The 21,667-nt window shown below is 60.6% G+C and overlaps 3 protein-coding genes across 4 annotated transcripts; 1 reads left to right on the top strand and 2 right to left on the bottom strand.

Moving 5' to 3' along the window:
• The first annotated feature begins 292 nt into the window (after window positions 1–292).
• Window positions 293–9,055, top strand: LYPLA2 (lysophospholipase 2). 2 transcript variants are annotated; one of them, XM_090057337.1, is made up of 10 exons: window positions 293–421; window positions 2,845–2,951; window positions 3,381–3,412; window positions 4,003–4,068; window positions 5,191–5,238; window positions 5,465–5,535; window positions 5,728–5,801; window positions 6,064–6,165; window positions 6,368–6,544; window positions 7,101–9,055. In XM_090057337.1, exons 2-10 carry the CDS (start codon window positions 2,874–2,876, stop codon window positions 7,149–7,151), a joined length of 699 nt encoding a protein of 232 aa, XP_089913463.1. In that variant the 5' UTR covers window positions 293–421; window positions 2,845–2,873; the 3' UTR covers window positions 7,152–9,055. The 2 variants fall into 2 exon arrangements, with proteins under 2 accessions (XP_089913463.1, XP_089913464.1); XM_090057338.1 differs by having other exon boundaries at window positions 311–448.
• A 115-nt stretch (window positions 9,056–9,170) lies between these two features.
• GALE (UDP-galactose-4-epimerase) lies at window positions 9,171–14,018 on the bottom strand. The gene is made up of 10 exons (XM_090057333.1): window positions 13,792–14,018; window positions 13,585–13,700; window positions 13,064–13,177; window positions 12,305–12,481; window positions 11,653–11,766; window positions 11,511–11,577; window positions 11,238–11,323; window positions 10,727–10,804; window positions 10,358–10,472; window positions 9,171–10,236 (listed from the first exon to the last, which is right to left on the bottom strand). Exons 1-10 carry the CDS (start codon window positions 13,910–13,912, stop codon window positions 10,181–10,183), a joined length of 1,044 nt encoding a protein of 347 aa, XP_089913459.1. The 5' UTR covers window positions 13,913–14,018; the 3' UTR covers window positions 9,171–10,180.
• Window positions 14,019–14,408: 390 nt separating this feature from the next.
• Window positions 14,409–20,824, bottom strand: HMGCL (3-hydroxy-3-methylglutaryl-CoA lyase). Its single transcript, XM_090057335.1, has 8 exons — window positions 20,617–20,824; window positions 20,406–20,513; window positions 19,514–19,609; window positions 18,355–18,503; window positions 17,468–17,531; window positions 16,855–17,043; window positions 15,825–15,950; window positions 14,409–15,227 (listed from the first exon to the last, which is right to left on the bottom strand). The coding sequence occupies exons 1-8, from the start codon at window positions 20,791–20,793 to the stop codon at window positions 15,126–15,128; spliced, it is 1,011 nt and encodes a 336-aa protein (XP_089913461.1). The 5' UTR covers window positions 20,794–20,824; the 3' UTR covers window positions 14,409–15,125.
• Window positions 20,825–21,667: the final 843 nt, after the last annotated feature.

The following is a 21,667-nucleotide window of genomic DNA, read 5'->3' as shown; positions in this document are numbered from 1 at the left end:
CCGTGATCCTCGAGCAGGTGTCCCCGCTGCACCCAGATGGGGTGGGGGGCCGGTCAGCCTTGCCCCTGTATGAACAGCACTCACAGGAAAACGCCAGGGATCCCCCCAGCGATCCAGTAGCGGCCCCCTCCCCCAGGGGTCCAGTGTGAGCCCTGTCCCCGGGATCCAGTGCGGGTCCCGCCCCGGCGGGAGTGGGGGGAGACCAGAGAAGTTCTTCCCCCCACCCCCGGGGACCACAACGGCGGCCCCACCCCCCGGCTTCCGGGTCGCGGCGCAGAGGCGCGTGTCGTCACTTCCGCTGGGCTGAACCCCGCGCGACCCCTCCGCGAGGCTGCCGGAAGTTGCGCTGCGACCAGTGTCTGAGCGCCGGGGGAGAGCGGAGCGGAGCGGAGCGGAGCGGGCCCCGCGGAGCCACACGGAGGTGCGCACCCCGCTCCCGGCGCGCGAGGTGGGCGCGTCCGGGCCCAGCGGGGCGGCGGGATGTACCATGTGGGCAGGGGGGCGCCGGGCAAGGATCCTGCTGCGCTGTGTGTTGCAGCCGGGAGACCCCGGGAGCTGTTGGCAGCCGCCCGCACTGCAGGCAGGGCTGTGGCGCCTCCCTTGCTGCCTGCAGTGTTGGGCAGCAGCTTTTGCAAGAGGCCGTCGAGGGCCCCAGCCCGCCCTGCTCCTTCCCTTCGCTTCCCCTCAGTTTCCTTTCGCGCCCTCGCCCTCCAGCCGCGCTTCGGCGGCCGCCCGGGTTTCCCCAGGGAGGTTTTGGGCAGGCGCGGGCCCAGGCACCATCCGGAGGGCAGCGCGGAGCCACGTCGATCCACCTCCCCCCGGTGGCTTTTTAAAGACAGCCTGTCGCGTTTCATCCTGGCCCGAAACGCGGCTGCGGAGCCCCCCGGGCGCGTGCGGTCTCGTCCTCGGCGCTCGCCCCGGCAGACGGGGGTCCGGCCCCGGGGAGAAGCTGCGGCGGGACGCTGCCGGCCCAGCGAGGCGCCCGGTGCCTCCCCGGCGCCCGTCTCTGTCCCTCGCACCCTGTGCGAGCAAGGAGACGGTGCCATTTCTTATCCAGCGCTCACATTGCTCCCCACCTGCCTGGGCTGGTGCCGGATGCTCCCCGGCGCTGCTCTGGGGAAGTCGCTGCTGCTCCGTGCGGCTTTGGTGCCTGCGCTCTGGGGCAGACCTTGCTTTGCCGTGTGGGTTCAGGGCAGTCCTGTGCTCGACGTGCCAGACCCGATGGTCATGCATGTTGCATTGGCCTCGGCAGCCCTGGCGCCAGCTCCTTGGTCTGTGCAGGGAGCAGGGCTGGTCCTTGTTGCGTTCCCGTTGCGGAGCCGTCTGGGTGGTCACATCTGCTGGCCTGGGGCATCTGAGGCAGACCTGGCGCTCTTTCCTGCCTGGGCAGAGAGTCAAACTCAATGATCTGTTGAGGTCCCTTCCGACCTGAGCATCTAGGAATCTATGGACAGGCCTCGGAGACGGAGTTTGCCCCAGGCCTGGGGGAAGCTGCCTGCCCAGGGGTCAGTTGTTGGGTGTCTGCATGGGCTGGGGCCTCCAGGGCTCTCCTCAGCTGGCCTGAGCCCACACGGGTCCTCCCAGCCTGCTCTGCCTGCCACTGGGAACAAAGGGCCACGCGGTACAATTTATTAGCGCCGTAAAGCGCATGGTGCCTGAGAGCAGGAGGCAGCACCTGCCTTACAGTCCTACTTGATGTGGGGCCGCAGCCTCCTCGCCCGCGTGCCTGCCTCCGGGTGCCGCCTGGGGAGGGGTGCTGAGGCAGCCACAGCCTGCGTCGCCCTCCCTGCATTGTCACCAGGGATATAAATACCCTTGACCTTAAGATGCAACACAAAGGAGCAGGAGCTAATTTTAACCCCCGGGGCTGCTGCTAAGTGGGAAGTGTTTGCTGATTCCTGTCTTGGTGTTGGGCTGGGGATGAAGCTGTTCCGTTGCAATGAAATACAAGCCGCGGACTCTCCCCGTGCTGTCCTTTGTGCTGAGTTTTGCAGGGTCTGTGGTAGGTGCTTGTGGGGCCCATGTCCAGAGAGAGGGCACGACCGCAGCCAGAACCAGCAGGCCTCGGGGTGACCATTTGAAGGGCAGGGCTATCACTGTTGTGGCCCTTGGGTACCGGTTTGCAAGGGAGAATCGAGGGACTGGAGCCAGGCCCTGCTGCCCAGCCTCCCTCCATGCCAGAGGTTCAGTCCCAAGGGTTTGCCATTCCCATGGGGTTGCATTGCTCCACATAGGTCCTTTGCGTGTCCTGTGCCCAGCCCGCAGCTCTGCTCCCCCAGGTGCAGTCTGACCAGCTGTGGCTCTGTCCAGACCAAGCCCCGTGCTGGTTTCGTGGTGGTGCTGAGGCCTGGAAGAGGATACAGGGACTGATCGGAGGCCTGAGAGTAGCAGCCACAGTGTTTTCTTTCCCAATGCAGCAGTGGGTGCCTGGTCGCCGCAGGGAGGCCACCCCTGAGTTTGCTGCAGTCTTGCATGTCTTCATTTCCTGAGGAAGCTGCCATGCCGAGAGCCCTGGCCCAATCCGCCCTCAGCCAGGCAGGAGTGGGTTGGCTTTTCCAACCACATCCTGCCAGCCCACCTTGCTCCTGCCCTGCGGGGCGGGGGAGAGCAGAAGTTCGTGGCCTAGACAATCCTGGGCCACTCAGGTGATAGATGCAGGTCCCTAGGAGCTGGACCGAGCCCTTCAGCTCCCCTGGTGCCACCACATGGCTGGCCTGGCTTCCCATCCTGCTGAGCTGAGCTAGCGAGGGACTGGTGAAAGGCTCTGCTGGGCATCTCCAGACCCCCGAGGTGCCTGGCCTGGAGTGCTGGGACCCCTCATCTGACCAGGAGCGTCTCCCACAGGTGCCCGCCGTCGGAGTCCCTTCCAGTGTATGTGTGGTAACAACATGTCTGTCCCCCTCCTGGCTGATGCAGTGACTGTCTCGGGGGCAGAGCGGGAGACTGCAGCGGTAAGGACACGCTCTGCATGTGGCCTGGGCTGGTGGGGGACCTGCTGGCATACTGCTTTCCCAGCAGTGGTAGAGGGCACATGGCCATGGGGCCTGTTTTCATCCAGCTTTAAACCCCCAGGGGATGGGTTTTTTTGTCCCCCTCCATTCTCCCCCACCGGGAGCGTGCGATTCCTGCAGAAACGCCCACCCACCCTCTCCTGGGTCCACAGCCTTCAGTGTGACAGGCCCAAGCAGGGTCTGAAGACTGTTGGGTCAGGAAATCCGGTCACGCCTGAACCCACATTCCTGCCATACCTTGGCCCGTCCAGCCCCAGGCTGCAGGCACACCTTGGCTGGCTTCCACATGGCGCCCACGGATCCTGCGTGGGCCTCACAGCTGCTGCGTGAGCCCATGCCCTGGCTAATTCTCCTCTCTTGCTTTCACAGGTCATCTTTTTACATGGGCTGGGAGACACAGGGTGAGTGCTGCTGGGGCCTGGGCCTGGTGGGAGAGCAGTGCCCTTGATGCTGCCTGGTTGAAAGCACTGTGCTGACAGCAGGGAGCCATCAGCTTCACCCTGAAAGATCCTTGTCCAGGGTCCTGGCTGCAGGCGGGCGGGCAGGAAATGCGGGCCCTGTGGCTCTGCTGTGGGTGTATCCGGTCTGGATTTCAGCTGTAGCATGTGCTGTTTCCAGCTCTCCCCCATACACAGTCAGCCCTGGGCCACCAACCTCCTCCCTCCCCGGGCAGGGTTTCAGGGCCAATCTGCTCTCTCTCTGGGACCCAACCCTAGCCATGTGCTCTTGGGCTTGGCAGGACTTGGGGCCAGCTGGAAGCTTTAGGCTGGGGGATTAAGGGTTTAATGGAGGAGACAGCGAGGCCCTTGCTGAACTGGTGCCAGGATATGAGAGCAGGTTGGGGGTGAGGGGGAATCTCTGCTCTGGAGCAGGTGTTCCTGGCAGGGCAGTGCCAGGCCCGGTTTGCTGGGCAGGGGCACCAGGGCCCTTGCTCTGTGGGGAGGCGTCCTACCAACAAGCAAGGCCTGAGTGCGCTCTCTCACCCCCTCAGGCACAGCTGGGCTGATGCGCTGTCCTCCATCCGACTCCCCTATGTGAAATACATCTGCCCTCATGCGTGAGTATCGCTGCCATCTGTGGCCAAGACCATCTGCTGGCGGGAGGGGACTGCACGGACCATCTCACTGGAGCCCACCCCACACTGGCGCTGCTGCTCCCAGGCTTTGTGGGGCTTCGCTCTAGCCCCAGTGAGATGCGAAGGCCCTTGCTCCCACCCTTGCTGGTAGTGCAGCAGGGACTGCAGACTGAGTTGGCAGCTCTTTCCCCAGCCCCTTGCCCCTGTTGGCCTTTCCCCACAAACCCCAGCTGCGACACCGCACCTAAAACAGTGAGCAGAGCTCTCCAAAGGGGCTGCCTCCAACCAGGCTCACCCCCCCCGTGGACTCGGGCACTGGCTAAACTCCTTGGGCAGCAGCAGGGAGGGGCCTGGAGGCCTTGCTCCCGGAGCACAGGTCTTGTTGCCTTGCACCACGGGGCTGGAGTGGGATTCTGGCTCTCTGGTGCATGGGCTGCAGCTGTGAGAGGGCACCGCTTTCTTCTAGTCAGTCTAGTGGGAGCCCAGCATGCAGTGTCCCAGGCCAGGTTTGCCATCCTGAAGAGGTCTCAGGCCGGGCCACATCCTGCCAGGGGTCATAGGCACTGTCTCCCCAGCTCCCAAGGCTGGGGGGAGACAACCATGGGGAAGCCTCCTCCAGCTGGGCCCCTCCCCAGCATGGACCTGGGCTGGGTCCTCTTGGCTAGGCAGAGCTACTTGGTGGGAGCTACTGCTGCTACCCCACTCCACTCCCCCACCCCAGGGCTGCAGGGAGCATTGGGCTCAGGCCCATCTCTGGGGAGCCAGGCTGGGGCTCTTGCGGTCCTAACAGCATTGCCCGTGCCTCCTACCTTGCTGTGGCCACTGATGCTCGGAGGACCCTGTGCCGGCCAAGGGGGCAAGCACCAGCCCCAGTGTCAGTGTCTTCCCAGCTCAGCAGCGCTGAACAGCACCAGCGCTGAATGCCCGTGTCCCGGGGGGCTGCTTGGCAACAGCACAACATAGCCACCTGCCTGGGAACGCATGCACAACATCAGCCTTAGCGGGAGTCTCAAGGGCCCGGGGCAAGGAGTCCAGCCACCCCTCAGGCCACACCAGGGCCCCTTTCCTCTTTGCCAGGCCTAACCATCTGTTTCCTTCCTGCAGGCCCCGGATCCCCGTCACCCTCAATATGAAGATGGTCATGCCCTCCTGGTCAGTCCCTACTGGGGGAGACCCACATGAGGGGGACCCAGGAGGGTGGGGGAGTCCCAGGGTGAAAGCCCTTCATGGGTTTTGGTAGGACGGGGAGGAGGCAAGGGCAAAAGCTTGAGCCCAGCCTAGGGGGTGGAGGGAGGAGAAAAGGGAATAGCTTGAGCCCAGGACAGGGGGAGCAGCCTCTGCCTGTCCCTGTGTGGCTGATCCTCCTGCTGCTCCGCAGGTTTGACTTGATGGGACTGAGCCCAGATGCGCCAGAGGATGAAGCTGGAATCAAGAAAGCTGCTGAGAACAGTAAGTGGGTGCAGGGCTGGGCTAAGCCAGGCTGGGGACCTCCAGGCTAGGCCCCGCCTTCCCCTTCTGCCTACACTGAGGACTGAGTGGCCTTTGCTCCCAGTGTGCTCAGTGCACATGGCTCTGGCAGGCACATTGGGGAGACCCTGTGGCCTGGCTGCCTTGCCCTAACTCCTGCCTGCCTACTTGCAGTCAAAGCCATCATTGAGCATGAGGTAAAGAACGGGATCCCGCCCAACCGCATCATCCTGGGGGGCTTCTCACAGGTGAGTGGGGCCAGCAGGTGTAATGGTGTGGGAAGGGGCACATGTTGTCACCAGCCCCAGTTCCCTGTCCTGGAGTTGCGGGCACGGAGGGCAATGGCTGGGGAGTGGCGGCAGCGCCTCAGCCCCAAGGGGTGGTTGGTGGGGGGCTGGTGGGTGTGGTTGTGGTTGCTGCTCCCCCCTCGGAGCCTCCTTCCCCCTGGAAAGCGGCTCTCTGCTCTGGGCAGTGGCTCTGACACTTGCTTCTCTGCTGTCCCCGTCTCAGGGCGGTGCGTTGTCGCTGTACACGGCACTTACCTGCCAGCACCAGCTTGCTGGCATTGTGGCACTCAGCTGCTGGCTCCCACTGCACAAGGCTTTCCCTCAGGTACCGTTCTGTGTCTGCGTCTGCGTGTCTGTCTTGTTCCCAACTATCCCATGTGGGGTGCGAGCCAGGGAAGGGCACCTTTGCTGCCCCTTCTGCCTTGGGAAGCCCAAGCACTCAGTGCTTGCAGGGGTGGCCCAGCACAGCCCCCAGAAGGGCCCTGCCATCCCCCACACACCTCTGAGCTCTGGCCTCTGCCCCACAGGCAGCGAGTAACAGCGTGAACAAGGACATCGCCATCCTGCAGTGCCACGGGGAGATGGACCCCATGATCCCTGTCCGCTTCGGGGCCCTCACCGCCGAGAAGCTCAAGTCAGTTGTCACTCCCACCAAGGTGCAGTTCAGAACCTACCCTGGCGTCATGCACAGCTCCTGCCCGCAGGTCAGTGCCAATCACAGCGGTTCCCGGGTGTTGTCCCCCCACCACTTCCCAGGGCCTCACGTGCATCTTGCCATGAGCCCTAGATACACACAGCTCCCCCATGGAGTGGCTCAGTCATGTCCTCACCTTCACCAGAAGCCACAGCTCCCAGTTGGCAGCAGCCTGGGAAGTCCATGAGGAGGCTGGGGGGTGGGACAGGGGCACATCATATACTAGCACCTGTAGTTCATGCCTGGTCTTGAAGCAGGGACACTTTGCCTTCAGCAGCCCTTAGTCTTTCTAGTGAAGCCTCAGGGGCCTGAGCTTCCTTTAGCCTGGCGGAAGTGGGAAGACCCTCCTAGGCAGGCCCAGGCTGGAGCAGACATGGGGAGTACAGTCCTTTGCCCCCTTGTGCGGGGGGCAGGGGGTCTGCCTTGGCATAAGGCTGCCCCTGGGCCCAGCTGTGGGCTGGGAGTGCCCGACTTGGAGCCCCACGGCACTCAGCATGGGCCCCTGCCCTGCGGCGCCCACAGGCTGGGGCAGCATCTGTGTGACGGGGCTCTGGCGCTGTGCGCAGGAGATGCTGGCCGTGAAGGAGTTCATTGAGAAACTGCTGCCCCGGATCTGAGCAGAGCCACTCAAGACTGTCGCGGGGAAGGACGCGGAGGTCTCGGCCGCCGACCTCGCGCCCCAGACCCGGCCGCTGCAACCGGAAGCCATGGCAACCAACCTCGCCTCCACTTGCGCCCTTCCTCCTCCTGCCTCTGCCCGGGGCATGGGGCTGTCGCCCTGGTGCCCAGAGCCGAGCGGAGCTGTCCCTAGGGCTCCTCCCTCGGACCGTGCACCGTGTGCTCCCCCCCTGCCCTCACACTCGTTGCCCCTGGCGGGTCTCCCTGGCTCCAGCCCTGGGCACAGTGTGCACAGGCCGGGGCCCCCTGGTTTTCTCTGCTGTTACAGTGTTATGGGGGTGTCTGCGGAAGCCGGGGGGGTGCTGGCCCCCGCTGCCCCAGGCACAGCCCCACACCACCCTCATACAGATAATCGCCCCTCCCATCGCTCTTGCAATCTGTGCCTGCTGGGTACTGCCCCTGCAGGCAAAGACAAATCCCTGCCGTTTACAGCCAGCTCCCTGGCACAGGGGCCGCTGAGGTGCTGGCCTGATCCTCTACATCTCTTGCTGCTACTCCTTCCCTCATTGAGGCAGGGAGTGAGGGGAAGCCTCCAGCTGCCAGGGCCCGCTGCAGGCTGGGATTGCCACCAGATGGGCTCACTCCCACCCTCACCTCACCAGCATCTGGCCCAGGATAACCTGTGGCCTGTTGCTTCGGCTAGTGCAGCCCCTGCTCAGCCCTCTCCTCCTGGGTAAGGGCCCTGCCCTCTTCGCTTTAAGCCGTAGCCCATCAGCACAACCTCCTGCTGGGCCAAGACAGGGCCTGCTTCTTTCTGGGAAAGCAGTCCCTGGAGCTGGCAGGAGTGGCCTGCGGGTGCAGGTTCCCTGACAGTGCAGCTCCCAACAGCACCGAGGCCCCCCCCACACTCCCAAGCTCTGCCAGGCCCTTCCAGCTGAGGGCTGGACTCTCAACACCTCTCCCCTCCCCTCTGCTGAGCTGGCCTGAGGGGCTTGCTGTTGAGCAGCACCAGCCCCCTCTCCCCCGTGGGCTGAGCCTGCAGTGGTCTTGGCCCTGACCCCAGCTGGGTGCAGGAGCTGAGCTGCAAGTGTCTTTTACACAAACCTCTGAGGCTAAGGGCTGAATTCTCACTCCCACACCCCAGACCCAGCAGCCCCCTGCTGCATGGGCCATGCACGGCCCCTGCCCGGGGGGCACCCAGCTGGCAGCGCCAGTGGGGCAAGGGGATACCTGCCCCCCTTGCACCCTGGAGCCTGCCCTGTACAAGTGTGGGGCAGAGCATGGCTGGGGTCTGCTGGGTCCCAGGGAGGTGGGGGAAGGAGAGTAGCTGGACCCTAAATTGGGCCAGGCTTCCCCAGACCAGGCCGAGGGGAGCATAAGACTGGTGCATGGTGGCAGCTGCCACCTCACTCCCCAGCCAAGCCCCCGCTGCACACAGCAATAACCCTTCTAGAGCCTCAGCTGGGGCAGGACCTCATGGCCACAGCCCCCCTCCCTGCTTTGGGCTCTATCCTGCTGGTCACAGCTTCCCCCTGCACGCCAACCCAGTCAGAGACACGGGTGGGGGGGCGTGGACAGAGGGAGCAGCAGCAGCCCCCCTGGAGGCTGGGACAGTCCTCACCCACTACCTGTGCCGCAGGGATCAGTGGGTTTGGCCCTGGGGCCCTGCTCGCTCTTGGCCTGGCCCTGTCCAAGGCATTCCATGCAGCTGCTCGCTGCCTGGGGGGGACACCGCATAGAGCCCCCAGGAGCCGGGCAGAGGCGCTGCCCATTCCACACTCGGTTTTTATTTTCTCTCGTCTTCCTTGTATGTGTTTTGGGTTGTTTTTTGGGTTGTTTTTTTCCCCTCCTGTTCCAGAGATTAAATAAACCATGGACCTCTCCCACAGGCCTGAGCTGGCATCTTTCCTGCAGGAAGCTCTGCTCAGGGCCGTGAGCCACCCCCAGGGGCAAGGTGGGGGCTTTCTGGTAGAGCTTACTCCCCCTGCCCCTGCCCCAGCACATGCAAACTACAGAGCTGCCAGAGTAAGAAAGTTTATTTTTAAATAGAAACCATCAACCGCTCAATTCATAATTTAGTAGCATAAGTTACAGACCCAGGATGCAGCAGCAGCGGGGCAATGGTAGTGTTGGCCCAGCGTGGGGGCAGGCCCAGCTCTTACCCCCACGTGAGGCAGGAGTGCAAAGCAGTTGCCCACATGGGCTTTGGCATGAGTTTAAGCAAGGTGCCATGGGTGACAGGAGTCTGACATGACCACCGCCAGCTTCAGCTCAGACCTACTAGACCCCGCACACTGCAGCCAGCACCCCTGCTGGCCTTGTGCAGACACTGCCACACACTGCTGGCCAAGAATAAAACCAGAAACATGATTCACTTAATGATTAGTCACTCAACCAGGAACCCATCACCAAGACAGGACATCAGATGCTGCAGACGAGAGTGCAGCAACAGTCATGTAAACATGAGGCACTGGCTCCCATGCCTCTAGCACAGCTCAGAAGGAGCCTTTGGTCCCTTGCTATTGAGAGGAGGGAGGAGCGAGTCCACCCCAAGATAGGGGACTCAGGAGATGGTCCCACCTACATGGAAAAGAAATGGCACTGATGCCTGTGGAAGTGAAATGGTGATGCCCATGGGAACAAGGCTATATGGAATGGGCTGGGAAGCTGCCACAGGCTGGCATGTAGCCATGAGGTAGATGGTAGGAGGGGGCCATGCTCAGGAGCTCCCACCCTGCTCAGGGCCTGGCCATAATGGGGAACAGCTCCTGTGCTCTGCCCCAGGCTGGGGAGCAGGTAGCGAGTGCAGCACCAGGCTAGTCTATACCGACTGTGGTCCCAAGCTAGACAGGCTCCTGGCTGTTCCCAGTAGGCTCTGGTGAATGGAAGTGGCCCTGGCCAAGGCTGAGCAGTGCTGGAGTGGGGCAGGGACTGGGCAGAGGGGGAGGGGCAGGGGTAGGAGCAGGAGGCAGAAGCCTCCCCCAAGCTTGTGGCTGCCTGGGCTGAGGCACCTCCTGGCTGCCAGGCCTCAGTTTTTGCTGAAGCCCATGGGGTTCTGCAGCTGCCATCGCCACAGGTCCTCACCTGCAAAGAGGGAGACAAGTTGGAAAGGAGCCAGGAGAGGGGCTGAGCCCCAGGCCAACAGGTTCCCAGCACCATGGAGGGAGGGGGAAGGGGAGCTTTGGGGTGCAGGCACGGTGCTTACACATCTTGTTGAGGCCAAAGGCAGCTTTCCAGCCCAGCTCCTGCGCAGCTAGCCCAGGGTCTGCATAGCAGGTGGCCACATCACCCTCCCGCCGTGCCACGATCTTGTACTTGATCTATGAACAGAGCAGTAGGGCCTGAGCCAGCAGCTCCCAGGGTGTGTGTGAGGGGGAACCTGCCTGGGCAGACCCCCAGCATAGGGGGAGGCAGGATGCCACCCGGCTGCGGTGTATAGGGCTGTTGCACAAGCAGGCAGCCTGCAACCAGTGGCTCCACCTGCCCCTCAGCCAGCCGGAGAGAACGAGCCCCACGCTGTGAGCATGGAAACAGCCTTAAGTGCCAGCCCAAACTGCAGCAGTACGTGCCTTACCTCCCTGCCAGAGGCTTTCTCCATGGCCTTGACCATCTGCAGGACAGAGTAGCCAGTGCCTGTGCCCAGGTTGTAGATCTGCAAGGACAGCATGGGACAGGACACTTGCTGGCTGTGCTTGTACTTGGGGGTCTGCCTCTTTCCTTAGCATAACCAAGCACTGGGCCCAGCCTCCACCATGTGTCAACCCAGGTAGAAGGGCAGAGACTGGGTTCCTGCATTTGGCAGGGCTGCAGCTGCTCTCCTACCTGGGAGTCAGACCTTGGCCCCCTGGAGCAGAGCTCCCTGCACCCAGGAACCTGCATGGTGTGCCATGAAAAGGCTTCCCTGGAGAGATCCCCCCCATGAGCTGCAGAGAGCAATGCCTCTGTCTCAATTACACAGCCAGGCATGTGTCAGGGGTGGGAGCCCCACGACACTACAGCCTAGCGGTGGCCTCTAGCTGAAGGCTGGAGCTGCACAGGCATCCCAACCTAATGCCATGACAGCTCCTCAGGGCACCATTCCCTACCTTGCAGCCACAGTTCTCCTTAAGTTTCTTCAGTGCAGCAATGTGACCCTTGGCCAGGTCCACAATATGAATGTAGTCCCTGACGCCTGCCAGAGAACAAAGGGTGGTTGCCAGTGCTTCTGGTGGTGTGGGTAGGGGGCAGCACCTGCCTTGCCCCTGCAACCAATAGGCCAGCCCCTTTGCCACCCCCCAGTGGAGCTGGGTCCCTCTGCCAGGGTTTGCCCCATGCCTCCCCCCCACACCCCATGAGCAACTCTGAGCACAGCAGCACACCTGTCCCATCCACAGTGTCATAGTCATTCCCGAACACACTCAGGAACTCCCGGCGACCCACAGCCACCTGCATGAGGGAAGGGCTGTAAGTCCATGCTCAGCAGGTGCGATGAGGAAGAGGGGGAGGGAAAGGAGGCTGTACCTGAGCAACATAGGGCATGAGGTTGTTGGGGATCCCCTGTGGGTCTTCTCCAATGTCTCCTGACTCATGGGCCCCGATGGGATTGAAGTAGCGCAGCAGAACTGCATTCCAGCCCTGGGGAAACACCCCTACCTGTCAGGCCTGGCCCTGTCTCAGGAGGGCACAGAACAGGCTCCCAAGGCCCATGCTGTCAGGCACTGCCCAAGGAGCTGGGAATGTGGGCATAGGGTGCAAAAACAGCTAGCTTATCTGCCCTGCTGCCCTCCAAGTGCCGAGTCTCTGTGGTATGCAGGGCAAGAGCAGCCAGCCCAGGCCCTGGGACACAGTCACAGCAAGCAGGGGCAGCACTAAGGCAGGATGTTCCACAGAGGAAACAGGGCCATGGTCCCCAGCAGGGCATGCGCTCCCAGCTCTCAGGCCACATGCTCCAGCCTCCTGCTCCTGGGGTCCCCTTCAGCTTGGGGAAGTTTGAGGAGGATGGTGCTACAGAGGAGGCTGAGCCTTTCCCAAGGGGATAAGAGAACTGGGCATAGGTCTAACCCTGCACACGGAGCTAGGGGCACAACTGAGTCCAAGGCCTTGAACACTGCCAAGACCCAGGGGCTGGGCGATCCCAGCTTCACGCATGTGCCGGGGAGTGGGGGGGTGTTACCTTCTCAGCCTTGCACAAGTCTCGTATCATCTCTTCGATGAAGTACTTGGACTTGCCGTAGGGGTTGGTGCAGCCACCGACTGGGTGCTTCTCGTCCAGGGGGAGGTAGGCAGGGTCCCCGTACACCGTGGCCGAGCTGCTGAACACTATGTTCCTCACACTGTGCGCGTTCATCACCTGTGAGGGCAGGGACCGTCTGAGGCCGAGTCTGCCCCATGTGCTTGGGCCCTGCCACCAGGCTGTGCCCAGACAAGAGCCCTTGCAGAGCCGCAGGGCTCATCTCCAGCTGAGGCGCAGCCGCTCTGAGTGCAAGAGCAGTGCCACAGGGTGCAGCAGGCTGCTTCCAGCTGAAACCGCTGGCAGAAGGCAAGGAGGTAGTGGGCTACTTACTGCCCTCATCAGGGCAGTAGCAGCACCTGGCCCATAGCAAAGGAGCCAGTCTCCCTGCAAGCTGATACAGCCATTATACTACTAACCTTGGTACCATGAGGGGGCTCTAGCAAGGCCCCTGGCTACTGAATCGCTAGGCGTACCACAGGGCTGAGACTCTCCTGAGGCACCCGGCGCTTCTCAAATCGCAGCCTTAAGCCCACAGCCCAGCGGCTGCCCCTTCAACTTCTGCGAGATGCCCTCGTGCCTTCCCAGTGGGTGCATATTCGACAGCCCCCAGTCCTCAGCATCCCCCTCCTCCCCTTCAGGTTTGCCTCGGTTCTCCCCCCACCCGCAAGGCTTCGCGCCAGAGCGCCACGCCTCACTCACCTCCAGCAGCCGGATGGTCCCCGTGAGGTTCACCTTGTAGTACTCCAGGGGCTTCTGGACCGACTCCCCCACCGCCTTCAGCCCCGCGAAGTGCATTACTGCCGAGAAGCGGTGCTGCGGAGCAGAGGGGACAAACACACGCAGTTCAGGGGGAGAACGGGGGTAGCGGCATCGGCGACCACCTGCCGTCGGGTTGAAAACTACCACGGGGCAGCGGCTGATGCAGGTGGGAAGGGGCTGCCCGGCCACGCCCCGATTCTCACCCCCTCCACGAACGTTTTCTGCTTTCTGGGCACGAGGGAACGGGTACCTCGCGAAGCCTACCCCTGACTCGGCCGGACGGCTCTGGTGCCCCCCCCAGGAGCCGCCTCCAGCCCCGGGAGAGGAGACACTCCAGCCCCGGAGCCTCGGGCGAAAGCTGGAGGTTTCGGCTCCTTCCGCGAGGGACTGCCAGGCAGGGCCCGGGGGCCGCAGCCGGAGCCTGGTGCTGGTCCTCCCCCCCGCCCGGGCCAGCCGCTCACCTTCCCGAAGAGCCCCCGCAGCGCCGCCTCGTCCAGCACGTCCAGCTCCTCAAACAGGATCTCGCGGCCCACGAGCCCCTGCACCCGCCGCAGGCTCTCGGGCAGGCCGCCCTCCCCTGCGGGCACGGGCCGGGCGTCACAGCGCTGCGGCGGCCAGGCCGGGAGGACGCCCGCCCGCCAGGCTCCCCCACCGCCCGCCCGCCCTACCTCGGATGGCGTTGCGGAAGTTGTCGATCACCACAGGCACGTACCCGGCCGCCACCAGCTCCAGCACACAGTGGCTGCCGATGTAGCCGGCGCCGCCCGTCACCAGCACCTTCTCCGCCATCGTCCCCGGGCGCCCGTACCTGCCTCCTTCCTGCTGCCGCCCCGGGGCCACGCCGCTGCCTCCACAGACAGCCACGTCACTTCCGCCCCGGCTACAGGCGCGCCACGCAGCCAAAAAAAGGGCGGGGACGCGAATGGGCGGGCTCAAGGAGCACTGCGCTGCGGATTGGCTGGCGCGGGGGTGAAGGGAGGGTACCGCTTCCTGGAGGCGGCCCGGCCTCCCGCAGCCACGCGGGCGCCCCCGCCCCCCACACCGGCGGCAGGCCCCGGCTCTCCTGAGCAACCCGGGCGCCTGGCGCTGCCGGGGGGAGAAAAACAATTTGGGGGTGACCATGCGTCCCCCCGTGCAGGGAAAAGGGCCATAGGGGGGAGGGGCGAGGCTGGGACAGCGCCAGGGGAACAGGCCCCACTCCCCCCGGCCCCGGGCCCCCTGGGCACTGCCCTGCCCCAACATGGCCCCCACCTGAGGGGTGCAGACTCCAGCACCAGGCCCAGGCTCTTCTGAATAACCTTTATTTGTCAGAAATTCGTTACAGGAGGAGCGGTGCCCGGCCCCGCACAGGAGTTCAGCCGCCTGCCGGAGCCATTCCCTCACCCAGGCACTGCACCGAGGGGCAGCCCAAGCTTCAGTGGCCCTGCGCCTCAGTCCGATTTCAATGCCTTTTTCCAGGTCAAGAAGACTCCTTTTGTAGCACAGACACATGCAGAACCAGAACACAAGCGGTCCACTAGCGAGGACCCGGGAGTACCAGGAGCCAAGATCCAGAGCAGGACCTTAGCATGCAGCTTGGCCCCATGAAAGGCACCTCCCTGCGTTTCCAGCATGAGTCTTTGCTCCTGGTGGGAGAAGAGGACGCCGTCGCATCCCCGGAGACAGCCCGGGGTGTCTAACTGGACATGCCAATACTTGCCTGGTAGTGTGAGGCTTATGGCAGCCACCCCTCCAGGCAGAGTCCCCCTACACAGACACGTGGCTCAGGGGCCTCGGGGAGAGGAGGAGGCTGCTGTGTGTGCATGGCCTCCACCTCCCCTTCACAAGGGGGCAGTTTAGGGTGCCCGGCTAGGGCTGTTATGGCACTTGTGGATTCTACCCAGTCCTGAGCCCAAAAAAAGGGGTATTTAAGAGCAACCCAGAGAGCAAATGTAACTTGGCTGACTCCAGGTCTGCATGGCTGCGGGCTTCGCTGACTTGTCCCAGGCTGAGCTGGCAGGCGTCACAGGCGGCAGGTGGCCTGGGCCACTTTGGAATTCGATCTTCTGTTCAGCGCCTTGCAAATAAATGCGCCCACGTCCATCAGCTTCTGCAGATCCACACCCTTTACAAGACATAGGATTAGCTTGCACCTGCCCCCAGTTGCATCCAAATGACTGGCACCTGCTGTTAATTTTTACAGCCTAGGAGACAACTGGAGGAAGAGGACACTGTTCTGGTGATGCTCTTAACATCTGCTGCTCCCTAGTGCAGCTGTGGACAGCAGCATTTTAAACCAAGCATCAGTATGAGGGGCTGGGAGAAGGAGAGGGGAGGAAGGTGGACAACCTCAGACATAGGAAAGGGATAAGAATAAATCCTGAGGGCACCGGCCAGACCTGCCTATTCTCTATCCCCTCCATTACCAGGCCTGAAGGCTGGGATCTATTTCTTCCCCAGCCTGGCTGAGTTTTATGGCTATTCATTTTAACTGCAGCCTTGGGATCCAAACTTATTGCTTCCAATTTGCTCCGTTGTCCTTGCCAGGACAGAGAACAAGGGCTCTTTCAGCTAAACAGAGCCTCACTGTCCACGTGGCGGCCACACCTGCTATGGTTTGAGGTGTGGCAGGCTGAGCTTTTAAACCAGGCATTCAAGCTCTGGATGGAAATGCAGGCACACATCCACCCCAGGGCAGCAACCTCCAGCCGGCCAGACTCACCGTGTGAATGCCGAGCCCATCAAGCATGTACACCAGGTCCTCTGTGGCTACATTTCCTGAGGCTCCCTGTGCATAGGGGCAGCCTCCCAGACCAGAGACTGAGGAGTCGACCACGCTCACGCCCATCTGGAAACAAACACAAACAAATGCTTTCAGCTCTGGCCCTCCTGGACAGCAGGTCTGAGCAAGGATCCGGCCAAGCCCCAAGCGCTCTCTAGCCTGGAGACAAGGCATGTGGCAACCTCCGTATTAACACACTGCCTATGCAAGAGGTATAGGTCTTCCTCTTCCATAGCACTTGGCAATCCCAAAGCCAGACACAGGCTATATTAAATGTAACTGCTTGCTTGGGGATCTAACACTGAACAGCACCGACTCAAATCAGTGCTGCCCATACCATGCCTCACATAGTCTGCTAGTCTGAAACTCCAGGCCAAAAGCCCCAAGTGCTGACGTATGGAACCAAACCAAAGCCCGCAGGGACCTCTGCTCACCACTCACAACCCCACTTTTGCTGGTTTGCCCCAACACGGGCAATAATAGCCCAGAGATAGGAGCAGAGCCCAGGACTGAGTCAAGGGAGTATGGACTCTTGAATTCAGCTCCCATCTCTTATTGCCACATCAGAGCAGGCTTCATGGTTCCTGTCACTAGCAAGGTGCTGTGTAAATGCCCAGCATCAGCTGCTCAGGCCAACAGGAAGCTGAAGCCCATCCTGCACTTGCCCCATACTGGGAAGTTCCTTATGTCTGGCCTAAGCATGCAGCACCCAAGGGCAGCCACAAGCAAGGTCATGCTGTTTTGGAAGGTCCCTCCCTGCCCCTCCATCCTTTGCATTCCACACATCTTTCAGAGGGGAAAAGCTCTGTGTGGTTTGTAGCCTGCTCAAGCTAAGTGGCCAGGACAGCATGGGACAGTGACCCTGTCAGGAAGAGCTGCCCTCAGCACGGAGGATGCAGGAGCCTCTTTGGCACACAAAGGGAAAAAAGCTTTAAGTAAGGTCCAGTTCAAAGCAAAGCAGTGCTCTTACCTGAAGGGCAACTAAGGTGTTGGCCAAAGCCTGCCCATAGGTGTCGTGACAGTGAACAGCAAGAGCCCCCGAAGGCACCTCCTTCATGACTGCAGACAGCATCTCCTTCATGCTCCCAGGAGTCCCGACCCCAATGGTGTCACCAAGGGAAATCTCGTAGCACCCCATCGCGTACATCTTCTTTGCCACCTGCCCGAGGAAATGACACTTTAGTGGCAAGCCAGTTCTTCTCACTGAGGTCCTGTAGCACCTTGTGCATGGATACCCATCATCACTGTGCCCGGCTCTGAAGTGCAGCTAGCTCTGTGGTGGAACAGAGCAAGCATTACACTGCTCATAGGAAGTGAAGAACACCACCTCCGATCACACCGCTCAGAGCGCTCTGCTCCCTTGCTACCCCAGGCAGATTCACATTCACTTCTCAGCAAGGTGGCAACTGGCCAGAAAGCCTTTCATTCTTGGGAGGGGGCGGGGGATGCATTCATTGATTCTACAGGTGCATCTCCACAAGCAATTAGTGCCCCATTCTATCTTCAGCAGGGCACAGCACCTGCTACTGCTCTTAACATTACAGGGGATTAGAAGAGCTCCAGGATTCTGCAGTTGAACTCACCTCTGCTACTTTAGCAGGGGCAATCTTGCCTTCATAAGGGCAGCCAAGAACACAAGACACATATCTGCAGCAAAAGACCAACATCAGCAGGAGAACCAGGAAGATAAAGATGGGCTCATTCAGCCCCAATAAGCACCACCCCACATTCTTACATCATGGAAAATTTCAACCCTTTTCCAGAAGTTGATGGTTTGAAGTAGGTAGATAAACGCATAGAGCTCCCATAATGATTTTCCCAGCATAAATAGTCACACTCCAGGGACTTGGGTAGGGGGGAAGGGAAGGGAGTGTCAGCTAGCTTGACAGGTGTTTAAGAGTGCATCACACAACACAGCACACATTTGTGCCTCCAGGACTGACATGAAGCACTCCTCTGACAGAGCTCAAATACAGTTAAGAAAACCACAGCTTTAAAAAGGTGGTAAGTTTTGCTTTCCTCTGAGTTGAAGACTGATTTACTCACCTCCCGCCCGCCCCCAAAAGCACTGGGAAAAGAGCATTCAAGGGACCAACCGTGCTCTCTATTGGAATAACTTCTAACAAGGGACATCTGAATGCTGTGGTTGCTGTAGGGGAGCTGATGGTGATAACAGAACTGCATTTGTCTAGTGAAGAGGGACTGGAATGCTTCTGTTTCTACACTCATGAATCATTTCACGGCTTGCTTGTGAGGATGGGAAGCAGAGAGTGAACAGCCTAAATCCCAGTCCTCTGTTACTGGGAACTGGAGACAGAAGTGAGGGTCACAGGCTGCACTGGTTTCAGTGAGGGGACAGAAAGGCCCCGGTTTTCATACCAGCTTGGCACTCCTCCAGCCCCAGGAGTTTTACTTGACATCACCACTACCAACTAGTCTGCCCAGCACACAAGCCAGCAGTTCCTCTTACCCTCGCACTGGAATGTTTGCCGCTCTCGCTGCCTCCATCACTTCACTGAACCTTTGGAGACTCTCATTTATTGAACAGTTAATGTTCTTCTTACTGAAAAGCTCTGATGCTGCTCCAAAGATGGACACCTCTCTGGCACCTGCTGCAACCTGCCAACAGGGAGATTGGAGCAGTACATTATTTTGCATCTGATTTATGCAACTGCCATAAAGCCTCCATGAACTGAAGTTATCAGGGCTGCAGGCAAGTCCATAGGGTCCAAATAAAAAAAGCACTTAAGGACTTGTTTCTGTTGCTAACAAAACATCTAGTAAAGACTCAATCCTGTAAGGGTCTCAGCACCCACAACTTCCAATTACATTGGCTTCAAACACACCGGAGGCCCGTAGTTCCCACTGCCTCAATACGAAGCGGATAACTATACTGGACCAGTCAATGTCCCTGTGTAAGATGCACTGCGGAGTCTCAACTCTCACAAGTTGCAGCTAATGCACTACTATTGTGCCTGCTGACTGGCAAGATTTGAGGCAGCAAATCAGCTGGAACATCAGTGGAATGAGAGTCTGGGCAGTTGTTAAGTCCTATATCCTTGACAGATACCCATGGAATCGATGAAGCTATTTAATCCTGAGATGCAGTTACAGAACATTACGGGCACAAAACACTTACTCTGCTGGCAGTTACAGTCTCCAAGAATTTGCTACTGGAGATGAACAATTTTCCCCTCAAGGTATTTTGCAGAGTGTGTATAATTGACTTGGTCTACAATGGGAATGCAGAGCAAGGCTATTCCTAATGCTGCTGGACTCTATAGGGGAGCACTCTCTTCAACAGCCCAGTGTCTCAGCTCAACTCATCCCACAAGAGAAGCACAGGCTTTGGTGCGAGATGGCCATGCCTGTCCTGGGAGTGACGGCAGCACCTAAGCCACCTCTGCTGCATGAACCAGGATCAGAAATGTGGTCGTTACAGGAGACTTGTCTAGGCAGATATACCAGAGCAGGTGAACAGAAATAAAACCCCACCAACTTCTGCATTGGAAGTGGCAGGTGACAGCGTTTCCAGCAGGTACCTGGCTTTTGCAGTGAGGCACATGTCTGTCTTCTGCATATTTGGCAGACATGGCACACACTAGAGAGCCCAGCACAAACCCGCTTACCGCTGCCTGGAAGCCTTTCAGGTTTGGGATCAGGACCGGGTAGCTCACACCAGGAAACTTCTCAATTCCTTTCAGGACTTCTGCATGGTCTGCCATCTGCACAGCACCGGGAGAGAGACTTTAGAAGGGGTCACTTTTCCAGGAGATGATGAAAAGAGAGAGAGCTTGCAGCCCATAATTTTTTTGCGATTTTGTAATTGGTCTAAATCAAAGGTCTCATTTCTAAACCAAGAGCTCTAGATTTTTGCATTTCTTTTTGTCTCAAACACCAAATACATCCCAAACATGGAAGATGCTGATTTTTTGCTGATTTTGGATTTTAAACATCACTGCAGAACAATAAGAAAGATTTTTAAAGCTCCCTGTTTGCCACTGGACACCTCCAGGGAAGGGACCCGACCTGATCTTCACAACTCAGAACCAGTCTCATGGACTCAGAGGGACAGATTTCCATCTCCAGCTCCCTCTGTGCAAAAAGGAAGTTTGTTTCTTACCTACAGGGACTTTTCACTATCTTTCCTATCCCCAGAGCCTGATGAAGGGCTCTGAAAGCTTGCAGAAAAAGACTATTTTTGCAATTTCCTAGCGGGTCTAATAAGCGGTATCATCCCTAAGCCAAGAGTCCTAGATTGCTGCATTTCTTGCAGCCCCTGATGCCTGCCCTGCGTGAGACCCAAAGGGACCGGCAGAAAATCCAGGTCCGGGCGAGCGGGCTCTTCCACAGGCAAACAGATCTGCACTCCTGATGATGTTTCCAGGGCTGCTCCAGAGGTGCTCTCCTTGGAGGGGGAGAGGTGGGCACTGCACCCAGCTTTTCCCTGCCAGGCCGGCGGGGGTCGCCCCCCAATCCAGAACTGCCTCACGGGCCCTTTGACGCCCAGCGAAGACCGACCTGAGGAACCCACTTGGGGGACACGAAGCTGGTGGCCTCGATGACCGGCAGCCCCGTCTCGGACAGCATGTCGATGAAGTGGATTTTCACCTCCGTGGGGACGACGGCCTGCAGAGGAGAGAGGTACGTCCCCGCACGCGCGCGCCTCGCGGGGGGGGGGGGGGGGGCGCTTCCCCGGGGGTCTTTGGGGAGGGAGTGACGGGGGCGGTACCTGCTCGTTCTGCAGCCCGTCGCGCGGCCCCACCTCCACGATCTTCACGTGCTGCGGGCCGGCGCTGCCGAGCTGCGGAGAGGGCGGCGTCACGGGCGGGCCGGGGCGGGCGACGCTCACCGGCCGGAGCGCGGCGGCCGCCCAGCGCGGGACCGCCCGCCTCGTCAGCGCCGCCATCTTGGCTCGCGGCTGGGCGGCGCTCACGTGACCGCGCGGCCACGTGACCCCGGGCGCCCCAGCACGTGGCCACGCCTCTCTCCACGCGCGGGGCGGGGCACGCACCTGCCCGCGGCCGCCCGCACCCGCCGAGCCCTGCGGCATCGCGCGCCCGGCGCCGGCCGGGGCCGCTACTTGTAGCCGCCGGCCTGTTTGTGTTGGACGCGGCCCCGTTTCGACACCGCGCTGGCGTGAAGGCCCGGGGCCGCGCTGTTTGCCTTGGCGCCGCCCCAAGCTCTGCGGGCGGCCGGGGCGGGAAGCGGCCTTGCTTCGTGCCAGCAAGTCACGCCGGTGTGTGCAGGCCGGGGCCCCGCCGAGCGGCACCAGGATCCCCGCTCGAGCACCGGGCTGCCGGCGGTACAGGGAGCGACTCGGGCACGAGCCTTGCACGCGTGCCACCGGGGCTGAACCCACCCTTCAGACGACAGTCGGGCTGGCAGCAACCGGGCCGGAGCCGGGCCGCAGGCGCCTCTGTGCAGGTCGCCAACATCAAGACTCAGCTGTTGAGTTTCCCACCTTGCTGGGGGCATCTGATGGCAGCTGTCTTTCCTGCCCGAGCGCAGCGGGCTGGGCCTGATGATCGGTAAGGCCCCTTCCAGCCCCTGTGAAACTGTGAGAGTGGTCTCCATGTCCAACCACATCAATATGCTCAGCCCGGGTCACCCTTCGGGGGACAGGGGGACCAGCAACCCCCTGGGCCCTGTGGACAGTGCCATACAGGCCTTGCCGCAGCCATGGTCAGCTTCACGCTCACCCTCAGCCCTGAACACCCCTAGGGATGACTGTACTTAGCAACAGAAATGTAGAGGTGATTGGGTTTCCCATCAATGCTAGC

The sequence above is a fragment of the Crocodylus siamensis genome, chromosome 7, assembly GCF_052110815.1.
Source record: "Crocodylus siamensis isolate JL-2025a chromosome 7, ASM5211081v1, whole genome shotgun sequence".
Lineage (NCBI taxonomy): Eukaryota > Metazoa > Chordata > Crocodylia > Crocodylidae > Crocodylus > Crocodylus siamensis.
This window is presented reverse-complemented; position numbering and strand designations above follow the sequence as displayed.